A 26,910-nucleotide genomic window follows, 5' to 3' on the forward strand; every position below is an offset into this window, starting at 1 on the left:
CGACTCGGAGCACATGCCATATCCCACTCCCCCACATCCCTGTAGGGGGTCGTCTGTGCCACTTTCTACAGCATTGGATACGGATTACCTCAGACCAGTGGGTGCTGGCGATTATCGCACAGGGTTACCACCTCAATTTCATAACTCTTCCGGCAGACTCCCCGCCGCTTCAAGCGTGGAGTCTATCCAGCCATTTGGCTCAATTACAACAGGAAGTATCTCTTCTTCTGCAATCAAATGCTATAGAACTCGTTCCTCCCTCTCAACGAGGCAAGGGATTCTATTCCAGATACTTCCTAATTCCAAAGAAATCAGGAGGGCTACGTCCAATTTTAGACCTTCGAGCCCTCAACAAGTATCTGCAAAAAGAAAAGTTCAAGATGGTAACCCTGGGCACGTTACTCCCTCTGCTGCAGAAAGGGGATTGGCTATGCTCCCTCGACCTCAAGGAAGCTTATACCCATATTGCGATAACACAATCCCATCGCAAATATCTGCGGTTTCTAGTAGGCCGCGACCATTATCAATACCGAGTACTGCCTTTCGGTCTGGCATCTGCTCCACGGGTCTTCACCAAATGCCTCGTAGTTGTAGCAGCATTCCTCAGGAAGGAAGGTGTCCACGTATACCCCTATCTGGACGACTGGCTGATCAGGGCCTCCACCCCTCAGATTGCCCGGTCCTCCCTACAATTGACAATCAACACACTCCTTTCCTTAGGGTTTCTTGTCAATTACGAGAAATCTTGCTTCGTCCCATCTCAAACCTTATCTTTCATTGGGGCAGACTTGGACACCTTACAGGCAAAGGCCTACCTTCCGCTACAACGGGTCCAAACTCTCATGTCCCTAGCTCACCAGCTCCAGTCTCAAGACACTGCCACAGCTCGCCAATTCCTAGTTCTCCTAGGACACATGGCATCCTCGGTTCAAGTCACTCCCATGACCAGACTAGCCATGAGGGTAACACAATGGACTCTACGACAACAATGGATTCAAGCTTTTCAGCCTCTGTCCTCCATAATCACAGTCACACAAGCGCTGCGCCTATCCTTAACTTGGTGGACGACTCAGGTCAACCTCCTTCAGGGCTTACCCTTTCTTCCACCGGATCCGCAAGTTATCCTAACCACCGACGCTTCCCACATCGGTTGGGGGGCCCATGTGGACAATTTTCAAACCCAAGGGTTATGGTCCAACGAGGAAGCCGAACACCAGATCAATTTCCTGGAACTTCGAGCAATCCGCTATGCGCTCCGCACTTTCAAAGATCATCTCTTTCATCAGATAATCTTAATCCAGACGGACAACCAAGTGGCCATGTGGTACATAAACAAGCAGGGAGGCACAGGCTCCTTCCTTCTGTGTCAGGAAGCTGCGCAGATCTGGGCGGAAGCCCTCTCCCACTCTATGTACCTCAGGGCCACTTACCTGCCGGGAGTAGACAATGTATTGGCAGACCGGCTGAGCCGTGTCTTCCGACCGCACGAGTGGTCACTCGATCCTCTGATAGCGACCTCTCTGTTTCACAAGTGGGGTTCTCCCCGCATAGACCTCTTTGCGTCCCCTCAGAACCACAAAGTGGACGATTACTGCTCTCTCATTCGGAGCCAGAACTCTCGGCCGAGGGATGCATTCTCCCTCAAGTGGACAACCGGTCTGCTCTACGCATTCCCCCCACTTCCTCTTGTGTCAAAGACTCTCGTGAAGCTACGCCAGGACGGAGGAACCATGATCCTGATAGCACCTTACTGGCCACGCCAAGTATGGTTTCCAATACTCCAGGATCTCTCCATCCGCAGGCACATTCCTCTGGGAAAGGACCCGCATCTGCTCACTCAAAACGACGGATGCCTCCTCCATCCCAACCTCCAAGCCTTGTCCCTGACGGCATGGATGTTGAAAGGTTAGTCCTTCAGCCTTTCAACCTTTCAGATTCCGTTTCTCGAGTCCTGATAGCTTCACGAAAGCCTTCCACAAGAAAGTCTTACTCATACAAATGGAAAAGGTACACATCATGGTGCACTTCTCAGTCCCTTGATCCCCTTTCCTGTCCAATTTCCAAATTCTTGGACTATTTATGGCATCTCTCTGAATCAGGTCTTAAAACCTCTTCCATTAGGATGCATGTCAGTGCGGTAGCCGCCTTCCATAAAGGTGTACAGGGTGTCCCTATTTCAGTACAACCCCTAGTAACACGTTTTCTTAAAGGCTTGCTCCATCTGAAGCCACCCTTACGGCCTCCGGCCCCATCCTGGGACCTTAATCTGGTTCTTGGTCGTCTAATGAAACCTCCTTTCGAACCTCTGCACTCCTGTGAGTTAAAGTATCTCACATGGAAAGTGTTATTCCTTTTGGCTATCACTTCAGCTCGCAGGGTTAGTGAATTACAGGCCCTAGTTACCTATCCGCCTTACACTAAACTCCTGCAGGACCGGGCGGTACTCCGCACTCACCCTAAATTTTTACCTAAGGTAGTTTCTGAGTTTCATATCAATCAATCCATCATACTACCTATCTTTTTTCCCAGGCCCCACTCCAACTCTGGAGAACAGACCCTGCATACCCTAGACTGTAAACGAGCTCTAGCCTTTTACCTAGACCGTACAGTTTCTCACAGGAAGAGCACTCAATTATTCGTCTCTTTCCATCCTAACAAGTTAGGACAACCTGTGGGTAAGCAGGCTCTTTCCTCCTGGTTGGCGGACTGCATTTCTTTCTGCTATGAGCAGGCTGGCATTCCTTTCCAAGACCGTGTCAAAGCACACTCTGTGAGGGCCATGGCTACGTCAGTGGCACACCTTCGATCGGTGCCGCTTCCTGACATCTGCAGGGCTGCAACCTGGAGTTCTCTCCATACCTTTGCAGCCCACTATTGTTTGGACAAAGCTGGAAGACAGGACTCCATCTTCGGCCAATCTGTCTTGCGTAACCTTTTTCCAACCTGATGTACCAACACCCTTCCACCTTCCCGGTAGGGTGCGGATGCCCTTTCCCAAATTCCACCCCACTTGTACTGCCTGTTGCACGTCGTTGGGTGCATTTAGTGCAAGTCAGGACATCCTCAGCTCGGTACTCACCCATTTGTGAGGACAACCATCCTGCTTGTCCTGTGAGAAAGCAAATGTTGCTTACCTGATGTAACAGGTGTTCTCACAGGACAGCAGGATGTTAGTCCTCACGAAACCCGCCCGCCACCCCGCGGTGTTGGGTTCGTTTTGTTTTTACTTTCTAGGCACTGCCTGTAGCTTTGAAAATCAGACTGAAGGGAGACCCCTGCTGGCTGCAGGGTCAGTGCCTTGCTGGGCATGCCCAGTAGGGGCCAGTCAAAGTTCTGTTTAAACTTTGACAGAAGTTTTCCGTGGTGGGCTCCATCCTCGATGTCACCCATTTGTGAGGACTAACATCCTGCTGTCCTGTGAGAACACCTGTTACATCAGGTAAGCAACATTTGCTATCTCCCTTTCAGTGTTACACAAGTACAAAAAGGTGGCCTTGAGTAACACTAGCAGAACAATTTAGCTTTTTTACAAGATAAGAATTACTTACTCTTTTTTTTTGGCAATGAAGAAATTGCTTATTAGGAAAAGGCATATTTGGCAGAGATAAGGGGCTAATAATTACTACAAATTTTATTGGCTTCAGAGCGACATCCTTTGCTGGCAAAGTATAATAATACGAGGACAAGCAAGATGGTAGTCTTCACACATGGTTGACATCATCAGATGGAGCCCCGATGTGGAGAACTTTGACTAGGCACACTGAGCATGCTCAGCATGCCCTATACTATGCGTCCACTTGGGGTCCCTCTCTAGTTTCTCTTTTTCCATGGAGCTGTAAGCCTCATGGTGTGAGTGAGTTCTCTTCTGGCTGTGTTTGGCTTTGTGGAAAACTTTTCCTTCTCATGTTTTTTTCCGTGTTATTCTGTCGCTGGGTCCCTCGATGTCTTCCCATAGTGCTCCCAGTCAGGCTTTCTGGCAATTCTGGTGAGTTTCCTTTTGCTGTTGATTCCCTGTGGCAGCCGTGCATCTGTGCCTGCTGGCCATCGTTTTGCCATCATTTTTGGTTTGTGCCCCTTTAGTTTCATTAGACATGGCCACATCCGGTTTTCAGCAATGGGTTTCTTCTAATTTTTGTTTTAATTTTAATTCTTAGTTACAAGACTAGAGAGGGACCCCACATGGATGCATGGTATAGGGCATGCTGAGCATGCTCAGTGTGCCTAGTCAAAGTTCTAGAATCTTTGACATATTTTTTCCGCATCTGCCCTTCATCTGGTGATGTCACTCATTTGTAAGGACTAACATGCTGCTGTCCTCAGAGAATACCTGTTACAGGTAAGCAACTCTGCTTTACTTTGCCATGAAATCAGCGCTTTGCCCCTGTATCAGGAAGAAATTCTTGGTGCCAAATTATGCACTTAATTAAATCCCATTCTACAAGAACTTGGTTCTTGTCATTGTATTTGTCCTGCTGTCCTTCAGAGCTCACTCACTGGCCAAATAACAAAGCCCTGCTTTACATAGAAGACTGAGGGAGGAATGTGAAGATCTCCAACAGTTCAAATTTTCACAGCGATATAGCAGTTTAGCTGAAAAACTCACATTCTAAACCACCTGAAATAAAAGGTTTATCTTTAAATTTCATTTTGTGACATCTGTGGGATGATTTACAGTGTTGGAGCTAGCAGGTATAGATTAAAGTGAATGTGACATATTTGATTGGTAATACACAGTGTATGACAGTGTTTTCCAACCCTGTCATAGTGCCTCATCTAATAGGTCAGGTTTTTAGGAGCTCCAGGTTCTAATGGTTTGTCCCAGGACAAGCAGGATGGTAGTCCTCATATATGGGTAACATCATCAGATGGAGTCCTGTCATGGAACATTTTGTCAAAGTTTCTAGAACTTTGACTGGCATACTAAGCATGCCCAGCATGCCACTAACCTTGTAGCCACCAGGGGTCTCCCTTCAGTCTCTTTTTTTCCACGCAGCAAGTTGCCTCATGGTTAGGAGCTGTGTGAGAAATTTCTCACAACTTTCCTCACGGAACTTTTGAAGTTTAATCTTCCTAAAATCACCCTCAACGGGGTCCCCCATCGCGCTCCATTCCCTCCTCGCCTGGATCTTAAATTCTGATGTTGAGGAACATAGCCTTCTTAATCAAAGGAACTGACCCACTGGTGCTCGGTAAGTGGTTTCCCCACGGTTTGCGATCGCTTCCCGGTGGCATTCTCTTCGGTGCCCGACTGTCATCGACCACGCGACCGCCTTTTTAAAAAAATTGTTATGGCGACTGGGTTCAGAAAATGCCCCGAGAGTCTGAGGAACATGTCCATCACGGACCCACATACCATTTGTGTTTTGTGCTTAGGTCCCTCGCACGACGTCCGTCGATGCCCTAGTTGCACACAAATGACCCCCAAAGACCGGCGTGCTCGTCTGGACAAGATGGAGCAGTTGTTTGCGTTAAAACGTTCTGTTCCATCGACTCCAGTTCAAGTGCCACCGACCAGAAAGGGCTCATTGACCTCGGAGATGTCCCGCCATGAACATCGAGGAGCAGCGTCACCCATCGAGGCGTCCGCCACCCACACCATCGAAAGCATCGGTGTCATCATCCTCTGTGCCGGAGAAGAACCAGACCGAGCACCCAAGGGAAACATCGCCACCGGCACCAACATGCGTCCCTGCCCAGTGCCGGCACTGATACCGCAGCAGCATCGACTTCTATTGAGCTGCCTGCAAAGAGGGCCTGGGGAGAGGAGCCCCCATCCTCCTCTGACCCAGGACCCTGAGGCATTCCCCACTGACATCGGTGCCAGGTACTGAGCCTCCTCAGATCGCTGTGGAGCATCAGTAATGCCTAGCCTGCCTCCTACCCCACCTGCCGTGCCATCCATGCCGGCACCAGAACCGGTGTCCTATATGTTTGCATTGCTCTTCGAGCGTCTAGACACCCTCATCAGTGCCCTGTCGACTCTTCCCATGCCATCAGACACACTGGCATTAAGTCGCACATTGAGGCCTCCGCAGGTCCCGATTCCCATTTCGGGTTCCTCGGAGTAAGACGAAGGGACGTCCGGCCCGATTCCAGCATGGGATCCACCGATGCCGGAGCCCGTTCCAGGGCCATCAGGACTGTCTATGCCTAAGCGCACCGCATCCGCCTTTATGCCCTCGCCTGCACCACCGCCATTGATGCCGATGCCGTATCCATCGATTCCACCTTGACATCCATCGATGCCTTCTCATCCTCTCGATTCTGGCATACTTCCTCCCTCAGAAATCCCGGTGAGTGAGGAACGCACTCCCTATGATCCATGGGAGGATGCATCCTCGGACTACTTCTCACAGGATTCAGAGGAGTTGCTTTCAGAGCTTTCACCCCCAGAGGAAAGGCGTCATTCTCCCCCGGAGGACCTCTCTCTTACCAGCTGTGTCAAAGAGATGGCTGAGTCCATACCATTCCCACTAATAACGGAGGAGGACGCTCGCCACAAAATGTTGGAGGTCTTACAATTTGTAGATGCTCCAAAAGAAGTGATGGCGATACCAGTTCATGAAGTTCTGCTTGACCTCTTGCACCACCCATGGGACAATCCAGGTACTGTTCCTCCAGTAAACAGGAAAACAGATGCTATGGTTCCCTTGACCCAGCAGGGAAAGAGGGTTCTACTCCAGGTATTTCCTAATTCCAAAAAAGACCGGCGGCCTCCGGCCTATTCTGGACCTCCGTGCATTGAACACATTTCTTTGCAAGGAATGGTTCAGGATGGTATCCCTAGGCACCATGCTTCTTTTACTACATCAAGGTGATTGGCTCTGCTCTCTGAATCTCCAGGACGCATACTCCCATATTGCAATCTTCCCTCCTCATCGCAAGTACCTGCGATTTGAAGAGGGACACAGGCATTACCTTTACAGAGTACTGCCATTCGGCCTAGCCTCAGCGCCCTGAGTGTTCACCAAGTGCCTGGCAGTAGTGGCTGCACATTTACGCCACAAGGTCGTACACGTCTTTCCATATCTGGATGACTGGCTCATAAAAAGCCAGTCCAGACAAGGAGCCCTCGACTCCCTCATTCTCACTATATGGCTCCTGCACTCACTGGGATTTCTGATCAACTACCCAAAATCCCATTTGACACAGTCTTATCTCTCCTTCATAGGAGCAGTCCTAGACACCACAGTAGCCAAAGAGTTCTTCCCCAATGACCGCGCAACCACGCTGTCCAACCTAGCCAGCTCTATCTGCAGTCGATAAACAGCCTCAGCTCGCCAACTGCTCACATTACTCGGCCACATAGCATCAAGAGTCCATGTCACCCCAATGGCACGCTTAGTCATGAGACTGACACAATGGACTTTAAAGTCTCAGTGGCATCAAGCCACTCAACCGCTTACGTCCCTTGTCCACATAACCAGTCACTTCGTTTGTCTCTTGCTTGGTGGACACACAAGGCCAGCTTACAAACAGGTCTACCTTTCCAGCAATCATTTCCTCAGGTGACCTTAACCATGGACGCCTCCAACCTAGGTTGGGGAGCCCATGTCGAAAGCCTTCAAACCCAAGGGACTTGGACAAGAACCGAAGTGTCCTACTTCCTGGAGCTTCGGGCGATGCGGTACGTCCTCTGTGTATTCAAGGAATGCCTCTCCAACAAGGTAGTCTTTATCCAAACAGACAACCAAGTTGCAATGTGGTACATGAACAAATTGGGGGGCCCGGGCTCTTATCTGCTTTGCCAAGAGGCGGCGCAGATTTGGGCCTGGACCCTGTCGCATTCAATTCTACTGCGAGCCACTTATCTTGCAGGCACAGAGAATGCACTGGCGGACCGCCTCAGCCGACGTTTCCAGCCCCATGAGTGGTCCTTGGATCCCTCTGTTGTGAGCAGAATCTTTCACCGATGGGGTCAGCCGATCATTGACCTCTTTGCGTCCAAGCAGAACCTCAAAGTTCTCCCTGCACAGGGACCGGATAGCACCAACCATGGATGCCTTCGCCCGCCCCTGGACCATAGGTCTGCTATATGCGTACCCTTTGATTCTGCTGATAAGCAAGACTCTCGTGAAGCTACAACAGGACCGAGGCACCATGATAGTCATAGCCCCATATTGGCCATCCAAGTCTGGTTTCCCATTCTTCTCGACCTCTCTGTCCAGGATCCCATTCGCCTGGGCACAGAGCCCAATCTCATAACACAGAATCACGGCAAGTTACGCTACCCGAACCTCCAGACCTTGTCTCTGACAGCCTGGATGTTGAAAGGTTAATTCTACAACCACTCAATCTTTCTAGTGGCGTCTCTCAAGTCCTCATAGCTTCTCGGAAGCCTTCCACGTGGAAATCTTACCGCTCTAAATGGAAGAGTTTTACCTTGTGGTGCACACAGAAGGACTTTGACCCCTTTTCTTGCCTCACATCTAAACTATTAGACTTTCTCTGGCACCTATCGGAATCTGGCCTCCAGACTTCCTCTATATGAGTACAGCTCAGTGCCATCTCTGCGTACCATCAAGGTATAGGGGATGCCCTGATAATGGCTCAACCCTTGGTGAACCGCTTCATGAGAGGCTTGCTACAGCTTAAGCCTCCTCTACGATCACTGGTCGTGGCATGGGACCTCAATGTAGTACTTGCACGGCTCATATGTCCTCCTTTTGAGCCCCAAAAAACAAATCGGTAACCGATCCAGTGAGCTGTGTAGCAGTGACGACAATGAGAATCGGATAAAAGAAAGCCCTTTATTAAAACGCCCGACTCTGGCCGAGTTTCGCTCTTTTGCACAGAGCTGCCTCAGGGGCAATTCATTCAAGCAGGACTTGGAAAAGTCAATATCGTATTGATTATCAGCGCGGATGATTTCACTCCAAAGCAATTAGACTTTCACTTGTTCACGTAGCGATGCTGTGTAGTGTCAGCAATGAAATTGAATGCATTCGATATATATTAAATCCACATAACGAGCAGTCTTACAGCTGAAATCATCCGCGCTGATAATCAATACGATATTGACTTTTCCAAGTCCTGCTTGAATGAATTGCCCCTGAGGCAGCTCTGTGCAAAAGAGCGAAACTCGGCCAGAGTCGGGCGTTTTAATAAAGGGCTTTCTTTTATCCGATTCTCATTGTCGTCACTCCTTTTGAGCCCCTACACACCTGCGAACTCAGATATCTTACATGGAAAATTATTTTCCTAGTAGCCATTACATCTGCTAGCAGGATAAGTGAGTTACAGGCCCTTGTGATCTACTCATCTTACACAAGGTTCCTCCATGACCGGGTGGTTCTCTGCACTCACCCTAAATTCCTGCCTAAGGTGATCACTGATTTCCATTTAGATCAGTCCATAGTCTTGCCCACTTTCTTCCCAAAGCCTCACGCTTACCTGGGTGAGCGAGTTCTGCACACCTTGGACTGTAAACCTGCAGTTGCTTTTTATTTAGATTGCACTGCAGCCCATAGGAAGTCCACCCAATTCTTTTTCATTTGACAAAAACAAACTTGGAGTTGCGGTGGGCAAGCAGATTCTCTCCAACTGGTTGGCAAACTGAATTGAATTCTCCTATCAGCAAGCAGGCCTTCCACTTCAGGGACGAGTGAAGGCACACTCAGTCAGGGCCATATCAGTAGCACACTATCGTTCAGTACCGATTGCCAACATCTGCAGAGCTGCGTCATGGAGTTCTTTCCACACCTTCGCAGCACACTACTGTCTCGACAAGGCTGGAAGACAAGACTCCGTCTTTGGCCAGTCTGTCCTGCGAAACTTATTTCCAGTATAGAAACCCAACTCGTCCTACCTCGACCCACTGTGAATTTCAGGCTGCCTCATTATTGCCAACAGCACCCCAGTTGTTGAACCTGTTGCACATGTTGGGTGCTGCTTGGCCTGCTGCTTATGAGTAAGCCTGTAGCTTGCTATTCACCCATATGTGAGGACTACCATCCTGCTTGTCCTGGGAGAAAGCAGAGTTGCTTACCTGTAACAAGTGTTCTCCCAGGACAGCAGGATGTAAGTCCTCACGAAACCCACCCGCCACCCTGCGGAGTTGGGTTCGATACCGTTTTCTTATTTTATTTTTCGCTCGTACTTTTTGCTACAAACGAGACTGAAGGGGGACTCCTGGTGGCTACAGGGTTAGTGGCATGCTGGGCACGCTCAGTATGCCAGTCAAAGTTCTAGAAACTTTGACAAAGTGTTCTGTGACAGGGCTCCATCTGATGATGTCACCCATATGTGAGGACTAACATCCTGCTGTCCTGGGAGAGCACATGTTACAGGTAAGCGACTCTGCTTTATCCAATCTCTATAAAGCTTTTTCATAATAGATGGTTCTGTGCATGCATCTTAAGCTTCTACCAAAGGAGGTGTCAGATTTCCATCTTAACCAGTTAATCATCCTCCCAATATTCTTTCACAGGGCATATGTCCATGAAGGTGAACAAACTGTGTACAGATTGGTTTGCAAAAAATGCCTTAACCTTCTACCTGGAGCAGATTGAAGCCCACAGAAAGTCCACCCAGCTTTTTCTTTTGATCCCAATAGTCTTGGTATTGCTGTTGCTAAGCACACACTGTCTAATTGGGTGGCAGATTGCATCTCTTTGTTATATCCAGGTAGGATTGACTCTGGAGGGGCATGTCAAGACTCATGGTTTCAGAAACATGGCAGCATCAATAGCCACCTGAGGTTAGCCTCTATGGAAGATATTTGCAAGGCTTCAAAGTGAAGTTCAGTACACACATTTACATCATATTGTTTTGATAGAGACTCTCAATGCAACAGTAGGTTTGGTCAGTCTGTCTTGCTTATCCCTTTCAGGTTTAGAAGCCATCTCTATCCCCTTGGGTCTATTTTGTAATGATTCTAGGTTGTCTTTAAAAAAAAAAAATATGTATGCATATGTGTATTTAAAAAATGAAAATTGCTCATTGCCAATAAAAACAAGTTGTTTTATCAGTGGCATTGCTGCAGTTGTCCCCCTTTTTTTTGTTGAAGTCAATCTATAGTTAGTAATTCCCATGTGTGATGACTACATATCATGCTTGTCCTCAGAAAAAGCAAAAGTTCTTTATCTGTAACTTGGTCTCAGAGGCTAGCAGGATGTCAATCCTTATAAAACTCTCTTGCCTTCCCAAGGACTTGGTTTCTGCTAAATTGTAGCTATATACTGAACTGAGAGAGCCCCATATGACGCTGTGATGCAGAACAACATGCTTGTGCTCAGTAAAGCATGTTGGAAAGCTCTGGTAACTTGACAGTCACTGCTCCAGCCTAGGCTTTGCCCAGTGATAATCACCCATTTGTGAGGAATGATATCCTTCTACCCTTGGAGATCATCAGTTACAGGTGAGCATAGCCATTCTCCATTTACAGTTTGAGGTTATTTCATGAAACATGTTATAGTCTTAAGTACCAAATGGCTTGATTGTTTTTTGGAGTTTGAAATGTACATTTCACACTATATATTTTTTTTTCTCTACCAACAGTCATCTGTCCACAGTTTTGGGAAATAAGTTTGATCATGGAGCTGAATCAATTGTGCCTACTCTGTTTAACCTGGTCCCCAACAGTGCCAAGGTCATGGCAACGTCTGGGTGCGCTGCAATCAGATTCATCATTCGGGTAGGTGGTCCTGAGTTCTGTTTAGATTGACCTGAAGCTAGAAATAGAATACGTGTGCAGACCATACGAACATATAAAAACTAAATGTGTGCACCTTTACATGTTCCATATAAATGGATATATTTTCAGTATAACAAGAATATGGGTATACAAGCATTTATACCTATTTTTTCATATCTCTGCCTGTTTTCACATTATGGCCAGATCCCAGCAGCAATTCCTTCACCTTGGACTGGTGAAAGGTGACCAAGCTTTGAATTTTAGATACCCAGGCGACTTTGCAGCCGGATATTTTTCAGCCCTTGATGGATATATGCATACGAGTGTGTTGGGCTTATTATAGAAATGTTGACCATTTTTGATAGTTTGTAGAGCATAGGCTGATGTGTTATACTGCATTCTTGTTTTTGAGAGCTATGGTAAAAGCGAAGTGAGGAAAAGCTGCAGAAATACACATTGCTGCTGCACAGTTGTAATCATACTGTATGCCTTAAATAAGGCTTCCTACTTTGTCTTGGCTACAGACTTTTAAAAGTTGCCTTATTGTAAAGCCACAGTCTCAAAACTCTCATTATTTGACTCCCAAGAATAGCCTTGTAAAGTGGGTCTGTGAGGCATTTTGGAAAAATTGATTGAGTATAGTAATGGGGGGATACATTGAATTTTGTGTTTATGCCTACAAAATTGTGGTCTAATGATTCAGCTTTTACCATGAATTTAAAAAACCCCCCTCCATATAACAAGCATTAATAAATAGATTCTCTGTTGTATATTGAACCAAATTAGTATAATGTGAAATAATTTTTCAAAAACCTTATTTCATGAAGTCTGAGAGCCCTATTTAGAAAATGTTTTGCCCTCTCACTGTATGTTGAGAAATATTTCTGTGGGAAAACACTCTCCATGGAGTGCGCTTGAGAAGGTAGTCCTATTTTCACATTACCGTATCTGAAGAGTCAATAAGCGAGCACCACAGACTGCTGTTAAAGTTGGCAAAAAGTAATCAAAATGAGAAGAAAAAGAAATGTGAAAGCTCTCTGCCTTTTCCAGTTTTCACTGTTCACACCCTCAGAAACAGAGAAACCAGTTGCAGGAAAAGCCCCGCATGGCTGTTTAGTCTGCCCCATCATCTGTTTTATGCAGTACTGTGACCTCTCTGTGATCTCTGGATTTTCCCGCATTTTCCCACTGCTGAGGATATTTTGTCTTTTGAACTTGGCTATCAGTTTTGCTTCCACCACCCACCCACTGGGATGCAATTTCTTGGATCCATCACCTTGTGAAATAAAAAGCCAGAGTCACATGGTTGGTGGCAGAAGCAGTTTTTAACTTGCATCCCATGCTATCTAAAGTAATGAGAAGTCATAAAAGCCAGGAATAAGATGGCATTTCCAGGAAGAAGGGCAAGAGGGATGTTTTCAGCAGATAGTTTTTGGGGGATTTTGGCGGGGGGTGGTGGAAATAATGGTACTTTGTGTATGGATAAAAGTAGATGAGCATGAGGTTTCATACTCTTTCACTTTTTTCTACTATTAATTGTTTTTCATATAACACTACAAGACGTGTGCAGCACTATACAGAAACATAGGAGAGAGTCACTTCTCCTGTGGAACTTAGTCTAGTCTAGACACAAAGACAAGAAAAGTGTTTGTGTGGAATGATTTTAAGTCTCAAAGAAGAGCTAATAGTTGTGCTTTAATTAAGGTCAGGGATTTTTTAAGGAATTGGGTAAAGCTGTAAGAAATCAGGTCTCTGATCTACAAATTATTTAAAAAAAGAAAAGCAGAAATTGGGTTGGGTAAGTGAAGAGTAGGGAGAGATTCCTGGGTAGGATCAGGTAATCTGGCCACTACGGTGGCTTCTTATTGGCCAGCTTCCTGCCCTATAAAAATAATTTTCAAAAAAACTTTAAAATACAGGATCAGATAGATAATCCACTTACCTACTCTACGTGCAAGCACCTTTATTGAATACAATCTTAGAATGTCTGTATTTCAGGGACCACTCTGGACACTGACAAGCTTCATGAACTGCTCATTTCAAAAAGCTCCTTTCTTGCCCCCATAAAGAAAGAAAAGGAGAAATAACATATTCATGCCAGTCTGCTCTCAAATGTCCTTTAGCATCTCCTCTCTCCCACTCGCCATCCCTCATGCCAGGGATAACTCCTCCCTGAAGGATTCCTTCGCCAGGTTGCACTCGCACTTCTCTCTTTAAGGGGCCAATGCAGTAATGTGTTGGTTAAAACTGTGGGCTGAAATTCAGCACAAAGTTTCTTAATGCACAGGTTAAAAATGTTTTTAACTCCTTGTGCAGTAAGCTAATGTTAGTCCTTTACTGGGTTCCTGTAGTGCTCCCAGTCTGGGTTTTCAGCGATTCTGGTAAGTTTCCTTTTGCGGTCGATTCCCTTTGGCGGCGGCACATCGGTGCCTACCAGCCATCAACACTATGCCGCCATTGTTTTCAGTTTGTGCCCCTTTGGTTTCATCCGACATGGCCATGTCCAGTTTTTGGCAATGTACCTGGTGCCTGAGGACCACGTCCATCACTGATCCTCATGAGATGTGTCCTCTGCCTGGGGGCATCACACAATGTCAGGGGTTGCCATTTATGCGCCCTGATGATGTCAAAGGGCCGTTGGCTTTGACCACTTTTCATGAATATTATTCTTCTCTCTATCAGTCCGAGGGGTGGAATTCGGAGAATTGGGATGCGTTCTCTGCCCGTTTTAATCTTCCCTCCATTATTGTGGTGCAGCAGCGCTGGTTGAACAAACCATCAAGGCTGAGGAGGTGCGCTTAGCGATTCATAATGCCAAAAAGCTAAAGGCTCCGGGGCCCGATGGTTTTAGTTCAGAGTTTTACAAATACCTAGTGGACCCCCATACGAATCTCCTCCCATTGGTGTTTCAAACTTTGATAGACCAGGGCTCCTTTCCCCCTCACGGTAATATGGCCCATGTGACTCTAATTCCCAAGCCTGGGAAGGACCCGCTGCAACCAGCTGCATACCGTCCTATCTCATTGTTAAATTTAGACCACAAATGTTTAGCAAAAATCTTGGCAGATCGTTTCGGGAGCATCCTACCTACTTTAATTCAGCTGGGACAGGTGGGCTTTGGCAAGTGGCATTACGCTCTCACTAATATACGGCAGGTTGCAGCAGCGATGGCACTTTGTCGGCGTTCAGACATCCCATTTCTTATGGTGAGTCTGGACGCCAAAAAGGCTTTTGATCGGGTGGAGTGGAGCTATATGTTTCAGCTGCTTGAGTCCATGGGGTTTAGTGGGTTCTTTTTTAAAGTTATACGGCTACTCGATCATTACCCAGTTGCCTCTGTTTCGGTAAAGGGATACTATCCTCCCCCTTTCGAGTGCTACGAGGTACACATCAAGGATGTCCGTTATCCCCTCTGCTATTTTTGATTACAATAGAACCTTTGCTTTTGGCTATTCAGGCTTCCCAAAATATCTGGGGTGTGCAGTTTTATTCCCAGACACAGAAGGAGATCTTCAAATACTCTGCTTTTGCGGATGATGTTTTAGTTTTTCTCACCTCCGTACAACGTTCCCTAATGGCTTTCCTGGAATTGTTTCAAGCTTTTGGCACATTCTCAGGTCTGAGAATAAATTGGGACAAGTTGGAGGCCTTGGTCTATCCACCTGCTCTTAAGGAGCACTGGAGTGGGCAGTTTCCCTTATAATGGGCAGCAGATTCCATTAAATACCTGGGGGTTCATCTTTCTCTTGGTTTGAAGGCTATTTATTCTCTTAATATCTCCGGCTTACTTAACCTGATGAGGGACAAATTATATCACTGGCGAGAACTCCCTCTATCTCTCGGGGGGCGTATTAATTTTTTTTAATTGATTATTTTGCCCAAATGGCTCTATGTGCTGCAGAACTTCCCGCTTTCTCTTAAAAGCAGTGACCTGGGGACCCTTGATAAACTGATGCGTAGTTTTCTGTGGCAGGGCAAGAAGGCTCGAATCCCACTGCAGTGGCTTAAGCTGAAATATAGATTTGGTGGGATGAGTGCGCCGGACTTACTATGCTACAATATCGCAGCTAATCTGCGTGTGGTCCGTGTCTGGGTATCTGGGGACTCTACTTTTGTGACTCTCTTGGCGGAACATACTTTGGTAGCCCTGCTGGACTTACATTTTGTGCTTATGTGTCCCAGACAGGCGCTCTGCGGCGCATTGCTCCAAGACCCGTTAATAGCGGCAATTAGAAAGGCGTGGCGATTCCTGACTAAGCAGCTTGGAATCCCTGCATTTTGTGCGTTTTTGTTACCCATAATGGGTAATCCTGATTTCACACCAGGCTCTCGGTCCTTAGTATTCCAAGACTGGCAAGTGAAAGGACTTACCCTATTAGGTCATGTGTTAGATGCCACGGGTAAGATGCTCTCCTTTGAGCTTCGGGATCTCTGAGCTACCGGGTGGTCACCTGTTTGGTTATCTACAGATTCGTCTTTACATAACCTCTCTCCCATCCTCTGCTAAGATACCCTCTCACTTTCAGGCCCTTGAACGTTTCTTCATGCTTGGAAGTTTGCATGCGCCCTCCTTGTCAGCATATTATCAGGGGCTGCTCAGAGGTCTAGCTACTGACTCCTACCAAATATCAGTGGAGTGCTGGAGTCGGGATGGAGCGCTTACGGTGCCCGTAGCGGTCTTTGCTGCCTGCATGAAAAATCTGACCAGGGTTACTAGCAACTTGTATTACAGGGAAATGCAATTCAAATTCTTACGGAGAGCTTATGTCACACGGCAAATAGCCTTTCATGCTAAATAGGCACCCACCGCAACATGTCTGCATTGTCGTTTATCCACAGGGACCCTATCCCATACCTTTTGGGTTTGCCCGGGTACTCAACTGTATTGGGGGAAGATTGTGGGATATTTGCGGCTACTATTGGAGGTCAATCTTCCAGTCTCCCCGTATATGATCTTATTTGATTGCATTCCCCGGCCGCTTGTTCGGGGTCAAGGCCCACGGTGGTTTCTAAAAAAAAAAAAAAGCTTTTGCGGTAGGGAAAAAGGTTATTTTACTTACTTGGAGGGAATCTGACTCCCCTTCCTTTTGGATGTGGCGCATTCATCTACACCGCATGATGCAAATGGACAACTTGGCTTCAAAAACCTGTCCGCAGCAGTGCCGTCGATTTCTCCAAATCTGGGATGCCTATCTTCAGGCACTACCACACCGTGCACGTAGCCTGATACTCAGTGACTGATTAGTGATTGGTGACTCATGAACTTTCTATTCGTGAACTATTTGCTGGATTTTCTGTACTACTGTTGATAAGAGGATGTGCTTGGGGAGGTTGGGGAGGGGGGGGAGGTACTTTCTGGATGGGAGCTTTGGTCTGGGGGGAAGGGTTCAATTATCTGGAGGGCGGGGATGGGGAGCAGGTGTCCACTTCTAAATCTTATCCGGCGATCGGGGATGTATAAGAAATAATATGTCTCTGATCTATTTCTGTTTATCCAAATGTTTCAGTTTAATAAAAAAAACATTTTATACTAAAATGGCTTCATCTCTGGACACGAGCTGTCAAACGCGTGTACATGTACACGGTTGTTTCAAAGTTATCATCTTGCTATGCAGAAGGTAAATTTGCATACATTGGAGACCTACATGTATGCAGATTTAGGTCATGCATATTTGAAAACCTGACTGGCTGTGGAATCATCAGGATAGGATTGGGAAACCCAGTCCAGGATCCTTTATTATTTTTGCTGTAATAAAAATAAAAATCTTTTACTGGATGTAATGTCATGGGGCTGACTCGGAGGCAGTCTTGTGTCCTTCCTTGCTAAGAGGCCTGGGCTCAGTGCCTGAACTTTGCTTTTCTGCACTCTAGGTCGGTAGAGCTTGGGACGAGTGCTGCAGAGATGCGGTTCACAGTATTAATTTAGGGGCAGGGTCTCCCCAGCAGCAAATCCTGATGGCTGATTCAAGGGGTGCACATGCATTGATTTCTGGAAAGAGCTGCATTCTGTGCATCTAAAAGAGAAGAATGCCTCTGTGATGCTGGGCTAAATGATGCAACTCACGAAGAGCTGCAGATGAAAGCATAGTCCCAGGAGAGGCTGGATTCAATTAAGCTGGAAGCCCAATGGAGCAGGAGGAAATCGTCAGAGTAAATTAGAAAGTAATGTCCTGTTGCCTAAATAGTGTATTTGATCAGTTGCAACTGATGCACGTTTTCTTATCTGTTTTCAGCATACCCATGTTCCCAGACTGATTCCCTTAATCACAAGCAACTGCACATCAAAATCAGTTGCTGTGAGAAGGTAAGTAGTTCATTTTAAATGATGAATTACATTTGTGTATCTTTTCTAGTTTATAGCACAGAGTTCTAGGAGTCTTACTGGTTTTGGAGAAACAGGATTCCTTTTTTCTCTCACTCACTTTTCTCATAGTGCATCCAGAATATCAATGTACAAATTACTTAAGTCATAAGTTCCAAAATTTAGCTCGCTCTGTTTACAGGGAGAGAAGAGACCACAAAAAAATGGGTTCTTTGAAGTTTTTTTAAAATTCTTTTTATTGGATCACTTTTTTCCTACTCTGTTCTTTGGGAGAAGTGTTTTCTAGTCTCCTATGCTATATAAGTATTTGTATTGATAATTTTTATGATATTTTAAATCACTTAGTTTGTTGAAGGGTTGATCCTTATTTGGAACCTGATGCCTAAGATGTATTTTTCACCCAGTTAGGATTCCCTTTTTCTTTAAAAGATGAAGAGGCTATGAAGTCTTAAGTGTAATGATGGGAAGGGACTGATAGGTCAAATATTTTTAGTCATAATTTTCATGGTTGTTGCTAACTGTGGCTGGAGAATGTTTACAGTCTGTTAGCAGGAGCTTGATATTTAGGACACTTAAACCCCATGTTTTTATAAATCAAGACTTCTACAAGCAAGGCTGGTACTTGCATATAAGGAAAACTAGGTAGCCTCCTAGAGCTCCAAAACTTTTGGAGGGCACCAAAATCCCTGCCAGTACAAGGCCGAGAGAGGCGCTGTGCCAAAACAAATGCCGCCAAAGAATGGAGCGCTGTGCTGGAGCTTCTGCAGCTGGCATTAGGAAGCCCTGTGCTGGACCTGCCACCGATCGACAAATTTGGGGGAGAGGGGGGGACGCATGACTGAAGGGTTCGCCTAATGGCATCAAATACTCTCTCACTGGCCCTGCCCTACCAAGAAGCTGCTGAAGCACCGGACTGCCAGGTCTGCTAACCACAGGAGGCTGCAGCAATATTTGACTTGCTTCTAGGAGTGAGTTCATTTGTCCCTCATTGAGAGGATTAGAATGACTAAAGAAGAGCAGGAGGATTTGCTGTACAAGATAAACCTAACAACATTAACTCTAAGGATCTAGTAGGTTGGAAGTTCAAGAAATTTTTTTTAAAACCTTTCTATTTTTGGGCAGCATGTTTCAGTCAGAAGGGTGTCTGTGTATTGTTGATCAGATTAATATTGTGAATTGCACTGTTGGATCCCTTGTAAAGATTTATTGGAAACCTGGCAAGGAGAATAATTTTGGTTTGTCATTATAGTTTTTATTAGACGGTCCTTATGAAATGGAACAAGCCAGGAGGGGAAAAGGATGGCTGTCTTTTTTAAATTGGACAGACTTGGGGAGGTGATAGACAAAGACTGTAGTACTGCTACTTGATTAGATATTTTTTCTTGCATCTGCACAGGTTAAGCTTACAACTTATTTTCTTTATCTTTACCCATTTTCTTAGACGCTGCTATGAATTTTTAGACATGCTGTTGCAAGAATGGCAGACTCATTCATTAGAAAGGTAAGAGCACAATTCATTTGTTTCCTTTGTTTCGTTTTTACATTTTCTAAGAACAAAACTAAGAGAGTTTAAATTCTGAAAGCCCTTACCTCTTGTAGAGGCAGTAGCTTGCCAAACAAATAATCATTTCAAGTGTCCTATGGTCATTTAAAACAGCAAGTTTTTCAGATTGCATAGCATAGTAGATGTCAGCAGAAAAGCAGCAATTACCCTAAGAATAAGCTAATTTTGAGATGTTTGTTTTCTTTTTACATTTGCCTCTTACTTTTGCTGTTGGTATTTTGCTTACATGTTTATAGGATAAATAATTACTAATTATTGCTTCAGAATTTTCTGAATAATGTGTCTAAAATGTTTCCGAATGACTTATCTGCTGATCTAGAATATGTACTGTTTGTTTGCTCCAAGTGATACAGTATTGGCTGCCTTAAAGCTTGCATTTATACAGAGTACTTATAATCTTATGTTGATATTTCTAGTATACAAAATATTAATATTTTTTGCCCCTATCAGGCAGTTATTTTCTTCCTTACTATAGTCCATATGTTCTAAATATAACTGTTAAAGCACCATGGTGTGTTTCATTTCCAAGGACAGAGACAATTATATACCATGTATCTCACCCATCTGCTGACTTATCAGTGCTAAAAATACTCTAGGTTCATCATTTAATGACACAGGGTACAGGGTTGGGTTGGTGTACATTGAGTAGACAAGAAACACTGCCCTTTTGATGGGAAAAAGTACATTAAGACTAAATATGGCAAACATGTTTTTCTAGTTTTTTTTTTGTTTCCTTCAGCTCCAGCAAACACAGGGCTGGATTTGTTGACATTAAAAGAAACAAAATGCTGGATGTACACTCTAAGGCAGGGGTGGCCAACTCCGGTCCTCAAGTGCCACAAACAGCCCAGATTTTCAGGATATCCACAATGAATATGCATGAGATAATTTGCATACAGTGGAGGGCAGTGCTTGCAAATCTAACTCATGTATATTCATTGTGGATATCCTGAAAATCTGGGCTGTTTGTGGCACTTGAGGACCGGAGTTGGCCACCCCACCTTAGAGTGTACATCCTGAAAACTTGGCCTTTTTGTGGCTGTCGAGGATTGGAATTGGCCATTCCTATTCTAAGAGCTTCGGTTTGCTCTGTACATCCTTAGATTGAAATAGGACAGCCAACAAGTGAGAAGGATGCAATTTTGTAGGCTCTCAGCAGCCTGTGACCATTCTGACTATTGGGTTTGTCTCAGGTGGAGACATTTCATTTCATATTGTTACGTTTATAAACTTTATTTTAATAATCCCAAAGTGAATGTCTGCATTTAATAAAAAATAATCCAATGACAAATAAAATATATCTAAATTGTTCAAAATAAAATTCTAGTAATAAGGTTTTAAAAATAATACCCATGTATCAAAAAAATACTGCTAAAATATAAGAAATATCTAGGAACAAGATCAATAGTATGTTGTTCAATATTAAATTTACTTCACAAAATCAAGTGGACTCCTAACCTAATAGTAACTGTATTCTCGAACATAGAATGACCAGCTACATATATAACAATTCCTAGCTAGAGACCCCCCCCTATCTATCTCAACCTGTATCCCGTCCCTGATTTTTTTTCTCTGAGCATGCTGTAATAACTAACACACAATCATCAAAACTGTCAACCGTTGTGATAGAAATCTTTTATGATGATGTTTAACTAACTCTTCTCTAATTGCTGTAAACTGTTCTGATGGCGAAACTGAATGACAGTATATAAAACACAATAAATAAATAAAATAAATAATGGCTGGTGAAATGAGGTCAGTGGTTTTTAAATCTAGTCTGTTACCCCAAAAGAGATCTGGTTTTCATAGTGACCAATATTTGAACATTAAGCAGGTTATTAGACTAAGTTTATAATCATACGATTCCTAATTATATCTCTCTCATTGATAAGCCCAGGCAGGCTTGAACCTTAAATGGTGTTTCTAAGATCATGGAAGGCCTTTGTTGAAAAGATTTATAAGGCTTCTGTGTGGAAGTTGAGCCCATTCTCCAAATACCATTATTTTTCCTTAAGGCTCTGAGTTTGCATGATGATGCTTCAGGGATTGTGATTAGAATAATACAGGTTTCTTTGACAAAGTAAAATAGGAACAATGATCTACACAGACGGGTCATACTGTTTCTGTGTTCTGCCATCACGGGAGCCTTAGAGCTTTGTAGATAAAACTTCTGAGCTTGTGTAGGATTCGCCATGAACTGCTGGATCAGCCGCATTAGTTTTCTTCTTATCTGATGTTTCATAGTTTGTCTCCACTGATCTTTTTTCAGTTTTTTCCTTTTCTTCCCTGTGCCAAACATCCTTCATTCTAAGCAGGCTTTCCCCTCCCCACCTTGTAGCTTCCTAGTCAGATTTTGAGCACCTTTTTTTTTCTGGATTATCAGCACTGCCTTAGCCTAACACATTGATCACAGCTTCAATTCCACTGAATTGTGCAGCACTTGTATCCCACAGACTTTTCTCAGCAACACTTTTTTTTCCATGGAAAAATTAAATCTTGACTTTGCATCGATTAATTTTGAAACTAAGGTCAAGAAGCAAGTTAGGGTCTTTAAGTGGTGCCTAAAGTTATCCTAGAAGATATCTCTCACAGATCATCATAAGTGTTACAAATGTTTGTATGTCAGGATGATGGTCAGTGACTTTGAAGTCTACATAATAAATTATTTCATTATCCTGTGAAGTGAAATATAAACTTTTACTTTCTTCTGGTTTCTCCTAAGAAAAATAATTTTACTCTTTTGATGGACAGGAGGAATGTGAGATGCATCCAGTCTATTTAGCCTTTGGTGACTACAATGAGAGCCTCCACCATGGCTTTTGATACCTGCAGGATGGCATGGCTCAGGTTTTAGAGAAAGTGTGCATGCTGTGCCATATTTGGTGGTGGTGTTTTTGGAGAGAAAAGACTGGATTTGTTAAAAACCCCTGGATCTTCTCCATTACCACCTCTGGTTTGCCCTCTGCCCTTTGGAAACCAGAAATTTCACAGGTTCTCTTCCATCAAAGCACGGGACTTTGGGATCCTGCCAAGTTCTTGTGATCTGAATTGGCCACTGTTGGAAACAAGATACTAGACTTGATGGACCCTTGGTCTGACCCAGTATGGCAATTCATATGTTCTTATGATCTGAAAAATTGTCAGCATGAACAAGAGAGTTTCACCCCTTCACAGCCATTTAGTTAAAGCTGAGATCGGGATTTTTCTTTGGTCCATAGAAATTCAGGTGCCAGATAGGTGCATTAGGCTGAGATTTTTTTCCCAAAAGCATTGGCTTCTTATAATTTGATAGTTGTCATCTTAATTGTCAGGCATAGTTAGAGATTGCACCTTTTGTATATTCCTCTAAATTGTTTTCCTGTAAGGGCATTAAGGTCCATTTTTTTTTTACCAGGAACAGTTAAAATTGAAAATGTCCCTTTTGCAAGCCTAAATAGTCATAACTTATTCCATCACAGAAGATCGCATAAGAAGTTTATTCTCAGTATTGCTTGACCACCAAGAAATCTGGGGGATTTAGATTCTTCTTAGATCTGAGGAATCTCAATATACATCTAAAACAGGAAAAGCTGAAGATGTTTTCCCTGGATAGCCTTCTAAAGCAGATGTACTGGCTATATTATCTGCGTATCAGTTAAGCTTACTCCATATAGAGAGTTATCTGAGTCACAGGAGGAATAGATATGTAGTAGTATCACATTATTATTATTTATTTAGTTATTTAATATACTGCTCTTCCATTGTCAAAACCATCAAAGCAATTTACAATTACAGTGGTTAAAAACAAAAATGCATAAACAAGGTACAATTACAATAATAGGAACAAAAGTATACATAAAGTTCAACTAGGAATTAGCCCTCTTTAAAAAGCTTATGGAAACAACCAGGTCTTTAACAATTTATTATATTTTAAGTTATTTCTTTCTACCTGAGCAGATAATAGCAATGTATTTAATAAAAATGGAGCCAGATAAGAAAATGTTGATTTTTGCTAGGTTCACACCTTATCTGCTTTAGAGATGGAATACTTAAGAACAGTGGCCAATCCAGGTTACAAGTACCTGGCAAGTAGCCAAAACATAGTAGATCCCATGCTTCTATTGCCAATAATAGCAGTGCAGTTCCCTAAGTCAACTTGATTAAAAGCAGTTAATGGATTTCACCTCCAAGAACTTATCCAAACCTTTTTTAAACCCAGCTATACTAACTGCCCTAATCACAACCTCTAGCAACAAATTCCAGTGCTTAATTGTGTGTTGAATGGTAAAGAATTTTCTCAGATTAGATTTAAATGTGCTATTTGCTAGCTTCATGGCGTGCCCCCTAGTCCTTCTATTATCCGAAAGAGTAAATAACCAATTCCCTTTTACCCATTCTAGATTACTCATGATTTTTTAGACCTCTATCATATCCCCCTCTGTTCTCCAAGCTGAACAGCCCTAACATTTTTAGCCTTTTCTCATAAGGGAGCCATTTCATCCTCTGTATCATTTTGGTCTCTCTTCTCTGTTCCTTCTCTAGTACAACTATATCTTTTTTAAGTTGTAGTGACCAGAATTGTACACAGTTATCAAGGTGTGGTCTCACCATGGAGCGTTACAGAGGCATTAAGATATTTTCCATTATCCCAGGACAAGCAGGATGCTAGTCCTCACATATGGGTGACATCGGTAATGGAGCCCTATGTACGGAAAACTTCTGTAAAAGTTTCTATGAAACTTTTGACTGACACCGGAGTGCCTACTGAGCATGCCCAGCATGCTATGATATTCCCTGCCACAGGGGTCTCCCTTTAGTCTTCTTTTTTCCGCGAAGCAGTTAGCCTCGCGGTTATTAGGAGTCCTGTGGGATTCTCCACAACTTTTTCCTCACGGAAAACTCTAAAAACTTCAACCGCAAAGGGTCTCCCTTAGTTTAGACATTGCGGTAAGTTTTTACCGATTACGCGGTTCTGTTCCGTTTCCACAAATTTTTTACCTGAGTCATAGGCCGTCGACGGCTGTCCGGCTACAGAATGACTACAGGTTTCAAAAAATGCCCAAAATGCACGAGGAACATGTCCATCACAGACCCTCACCAGGACTGTGTCCTCTGCCTTGGTGAAGGGCATGATGTGAAGAATTGTCCCTTATGTGCCACGATGACCTCGAAAGGTCGATGTCTGTGGCTAGACAAAATGGAACAGTTGTTCAAAATACAACTGGTTACTGCTCCATCTACTTCCACACAATCGTCTCCGGCTGGGTCGATTAGGAAAGTCGTCCTGAAAAAACGTCATTCAGGTGAGTCGGGAGACGCTCCATTTTCCTCCCCCTCGCCATCGTCCAGGGCGTCAACATCGGGCAGTGAGAAAGCCCGCGAAAAAGACAAACATCGCCATCGGCATCGTAGGCCGCATACGGCATCCGCTACACCGATACCCGGTGAGCCATAGACGGAAGACGGGGCACCGGTTAAGAAACCCCGGCTCCAGAGTAAGGCTTCCAAACCATCGACAAGGCGATCCTCGCCGATTCCGGCGGAAGGAACCGTGCCTCCTCAGGGCTCTGAGGATGTGCTGATGTCGCCACCACCGCCTCCCCCCATGGGTGCTCTGTTCACACCATCCATGCGGGCGGAACTTGACGTTTACATACGCCAAGCGGTCAGGGATGCCTTCGTCGAAGCGATGCCACGACCTGCTACACCGGTTCTGCCATCGACACCGATCACAATAAGATCGCCGATTCCATCGCCAGTACCCTCGATGCCGAGGAAATCACCGCAATCATCGATGACGTCGATTCCAGCACCGATGCAGTCTATGCCGCAACCAGCGATGCCGTCGATGACGATGCCTCACATTCTATCGATTCCAATGCGGCCACCGAACCCGATGCCAAATGACATCATCATGCTAACGGCAGAGCCGGTAAAAGACGCCGTTCCATCGGGCGTCGCGCGCCGAAGGGGCGCGACAAAGGGGCTTTCCCCTTTGTGCTCCCCTTCGTGCTAACTTTCGTGCTTTGTGTAAAATAAGTTTAGTTATGTTTGTTATTTAATTAACCTCTATTAAGCTGTCTAAAAAGTTTGCTTTTACATTTTTAATTCTAGATGTTCTATGTATCCGACTAAGGAATTATATTTCCTGCTTGTTCAGTTTGCAATGTAAACCGGCCTGATTTGCATTTTATGCAAGAAGATCGGTATATAAAAATTAAAAATAAATAAATAAATAAATAAATAAACTCATGATTCGTCCATATTTCAACCTTTGATGGACAGATTGGACTCACTTATCCATGCCTTCTCCTCTTCACCACAAGATCTTGGTTCTGGTCAACATCAGGAACCATTACCAGGTCCGTCAGGTGTCATACCACCCATCAGACCACAAACACCAGTCTCTGAGATCCCCTTCAAGCCTCCTAGGCCAACAGGGCATCCTCTGGACACTAGTGACTCAGAATTTTCATCTGAAGAGGATATCCTCTCTGAGCCATCACCACCAGAGGACAGGAGAAAATCACCACTGGAGGATCTTTCATTTTCAAATTTTATAAAGGAAATGTCTGAAACAATCCCTTTCTCCCTCCTCTCAGAGATAGACAGCAGACAAAAAACCTTGGAGGTACTTCAATTCGTAGATCCTCCTAAGGAAATTCTTGCCATTCCAGTTCACGAGGTCTTACAGGAATTGATGTACAGGATGTGGGAGCACCCTGGGTCTGTGGCGGCAGTCAACAAGAGTGTTGATGCCACTTATCTGGTTCAGCCCATCCCAGGGTTTCAAAAAACTCAATTACCACATCAATCAGTGGTGGTCGAATCGGCCCAGAAGAAGGCCAAGAGGTTGAAACAGCATGCCTCCACACCTCCTGGGAAAGATAATCGGTACCTGGACAATCTTGGAAGAAAAATTTTCCAAGCTGCCATGCTGGTATCCAGAATAAATTCTTACCAGCTTTTTATGAATCAGTACCAGCGAGACCTGTGGAAACAGGTTGAAACACTATCACACCAATTGCCTGACCAACTTCAAGACGGATTGCTAAGACTCGTGCACAAAGGTACGAGGTAAGGGCTACATATGATTCCTTTGAGACAGCCTCCCGGTTATCAGCGTCAGGAATCACTGCTAGGAGATGGGCCTGGTTGAAATCATCGGAGCTGAGACCAGAGGTACAAGAGCGCTTGGCAGACCTGCCTTGCCTGGGGGAAAACCTCTTTGGTGATAAAGTCAAAGAGGCGGTGGCAACAATCAAGGACCACACTGAAACCCTTAAACAGCTGTCTCAGCTGCCACAAGAGCAACCTTCTCGGAGGCTTCCAAGAAGGGAACCAAGGAAACCATATTATCGCCCTAGGCGATATTATCCTCCAGCAACCAGACCCAGACAACAACAACGG

The 26,910-nt window shown here is 44.6% G+C and overlaps 1 protein-coding gene across 20 annotated transcripts in view; it reads left to right on the forward strand.

Moving 5' to 3' along the window:
- CLASP2 (cytoplasmic linker associated protein 2) overlaps nt 1-26,910 on the forward strand; it is a 963,528-nt gene that overhangs the window by 488,185 nt on the left and 448,433 nt on the right. For all 20 annotated transcript variants that reach the window (XM_029589622.1, XM_029589627.1, XM_029589623.1 and 17 more), the window contains 3 exons: nt 11,500-11,635; nt 17,869-17,939; nt 19,399-19,458. In XM_029589622.1, the coding sequence (XP_029445482.1) occupies nt 11,500-11,635; nt 17,869-17,939; nt 19,399-19,458 (267 nt within the window). The remainder of the gene's footprint in view (nt 1-11,499; nt 11,636-17,868; nt 17,940-19,398; nt 19,459-26,910) is intronic.

This window comes from Rhinatrema bivittatum, chromosome 2 (assembly GCF_901001135.1).
Source record: "Rhinatrema bivittatum chromosome 2, aRhiBiv1.1, whole genome shotgun sequence".
Lineage (NCBI taxonomy): Eukaryota > Metazoa > Chordata > Amphibia > Gymnophiona > Rhinatrematidae > Rhinatrema > Rhinatrema bivittatum.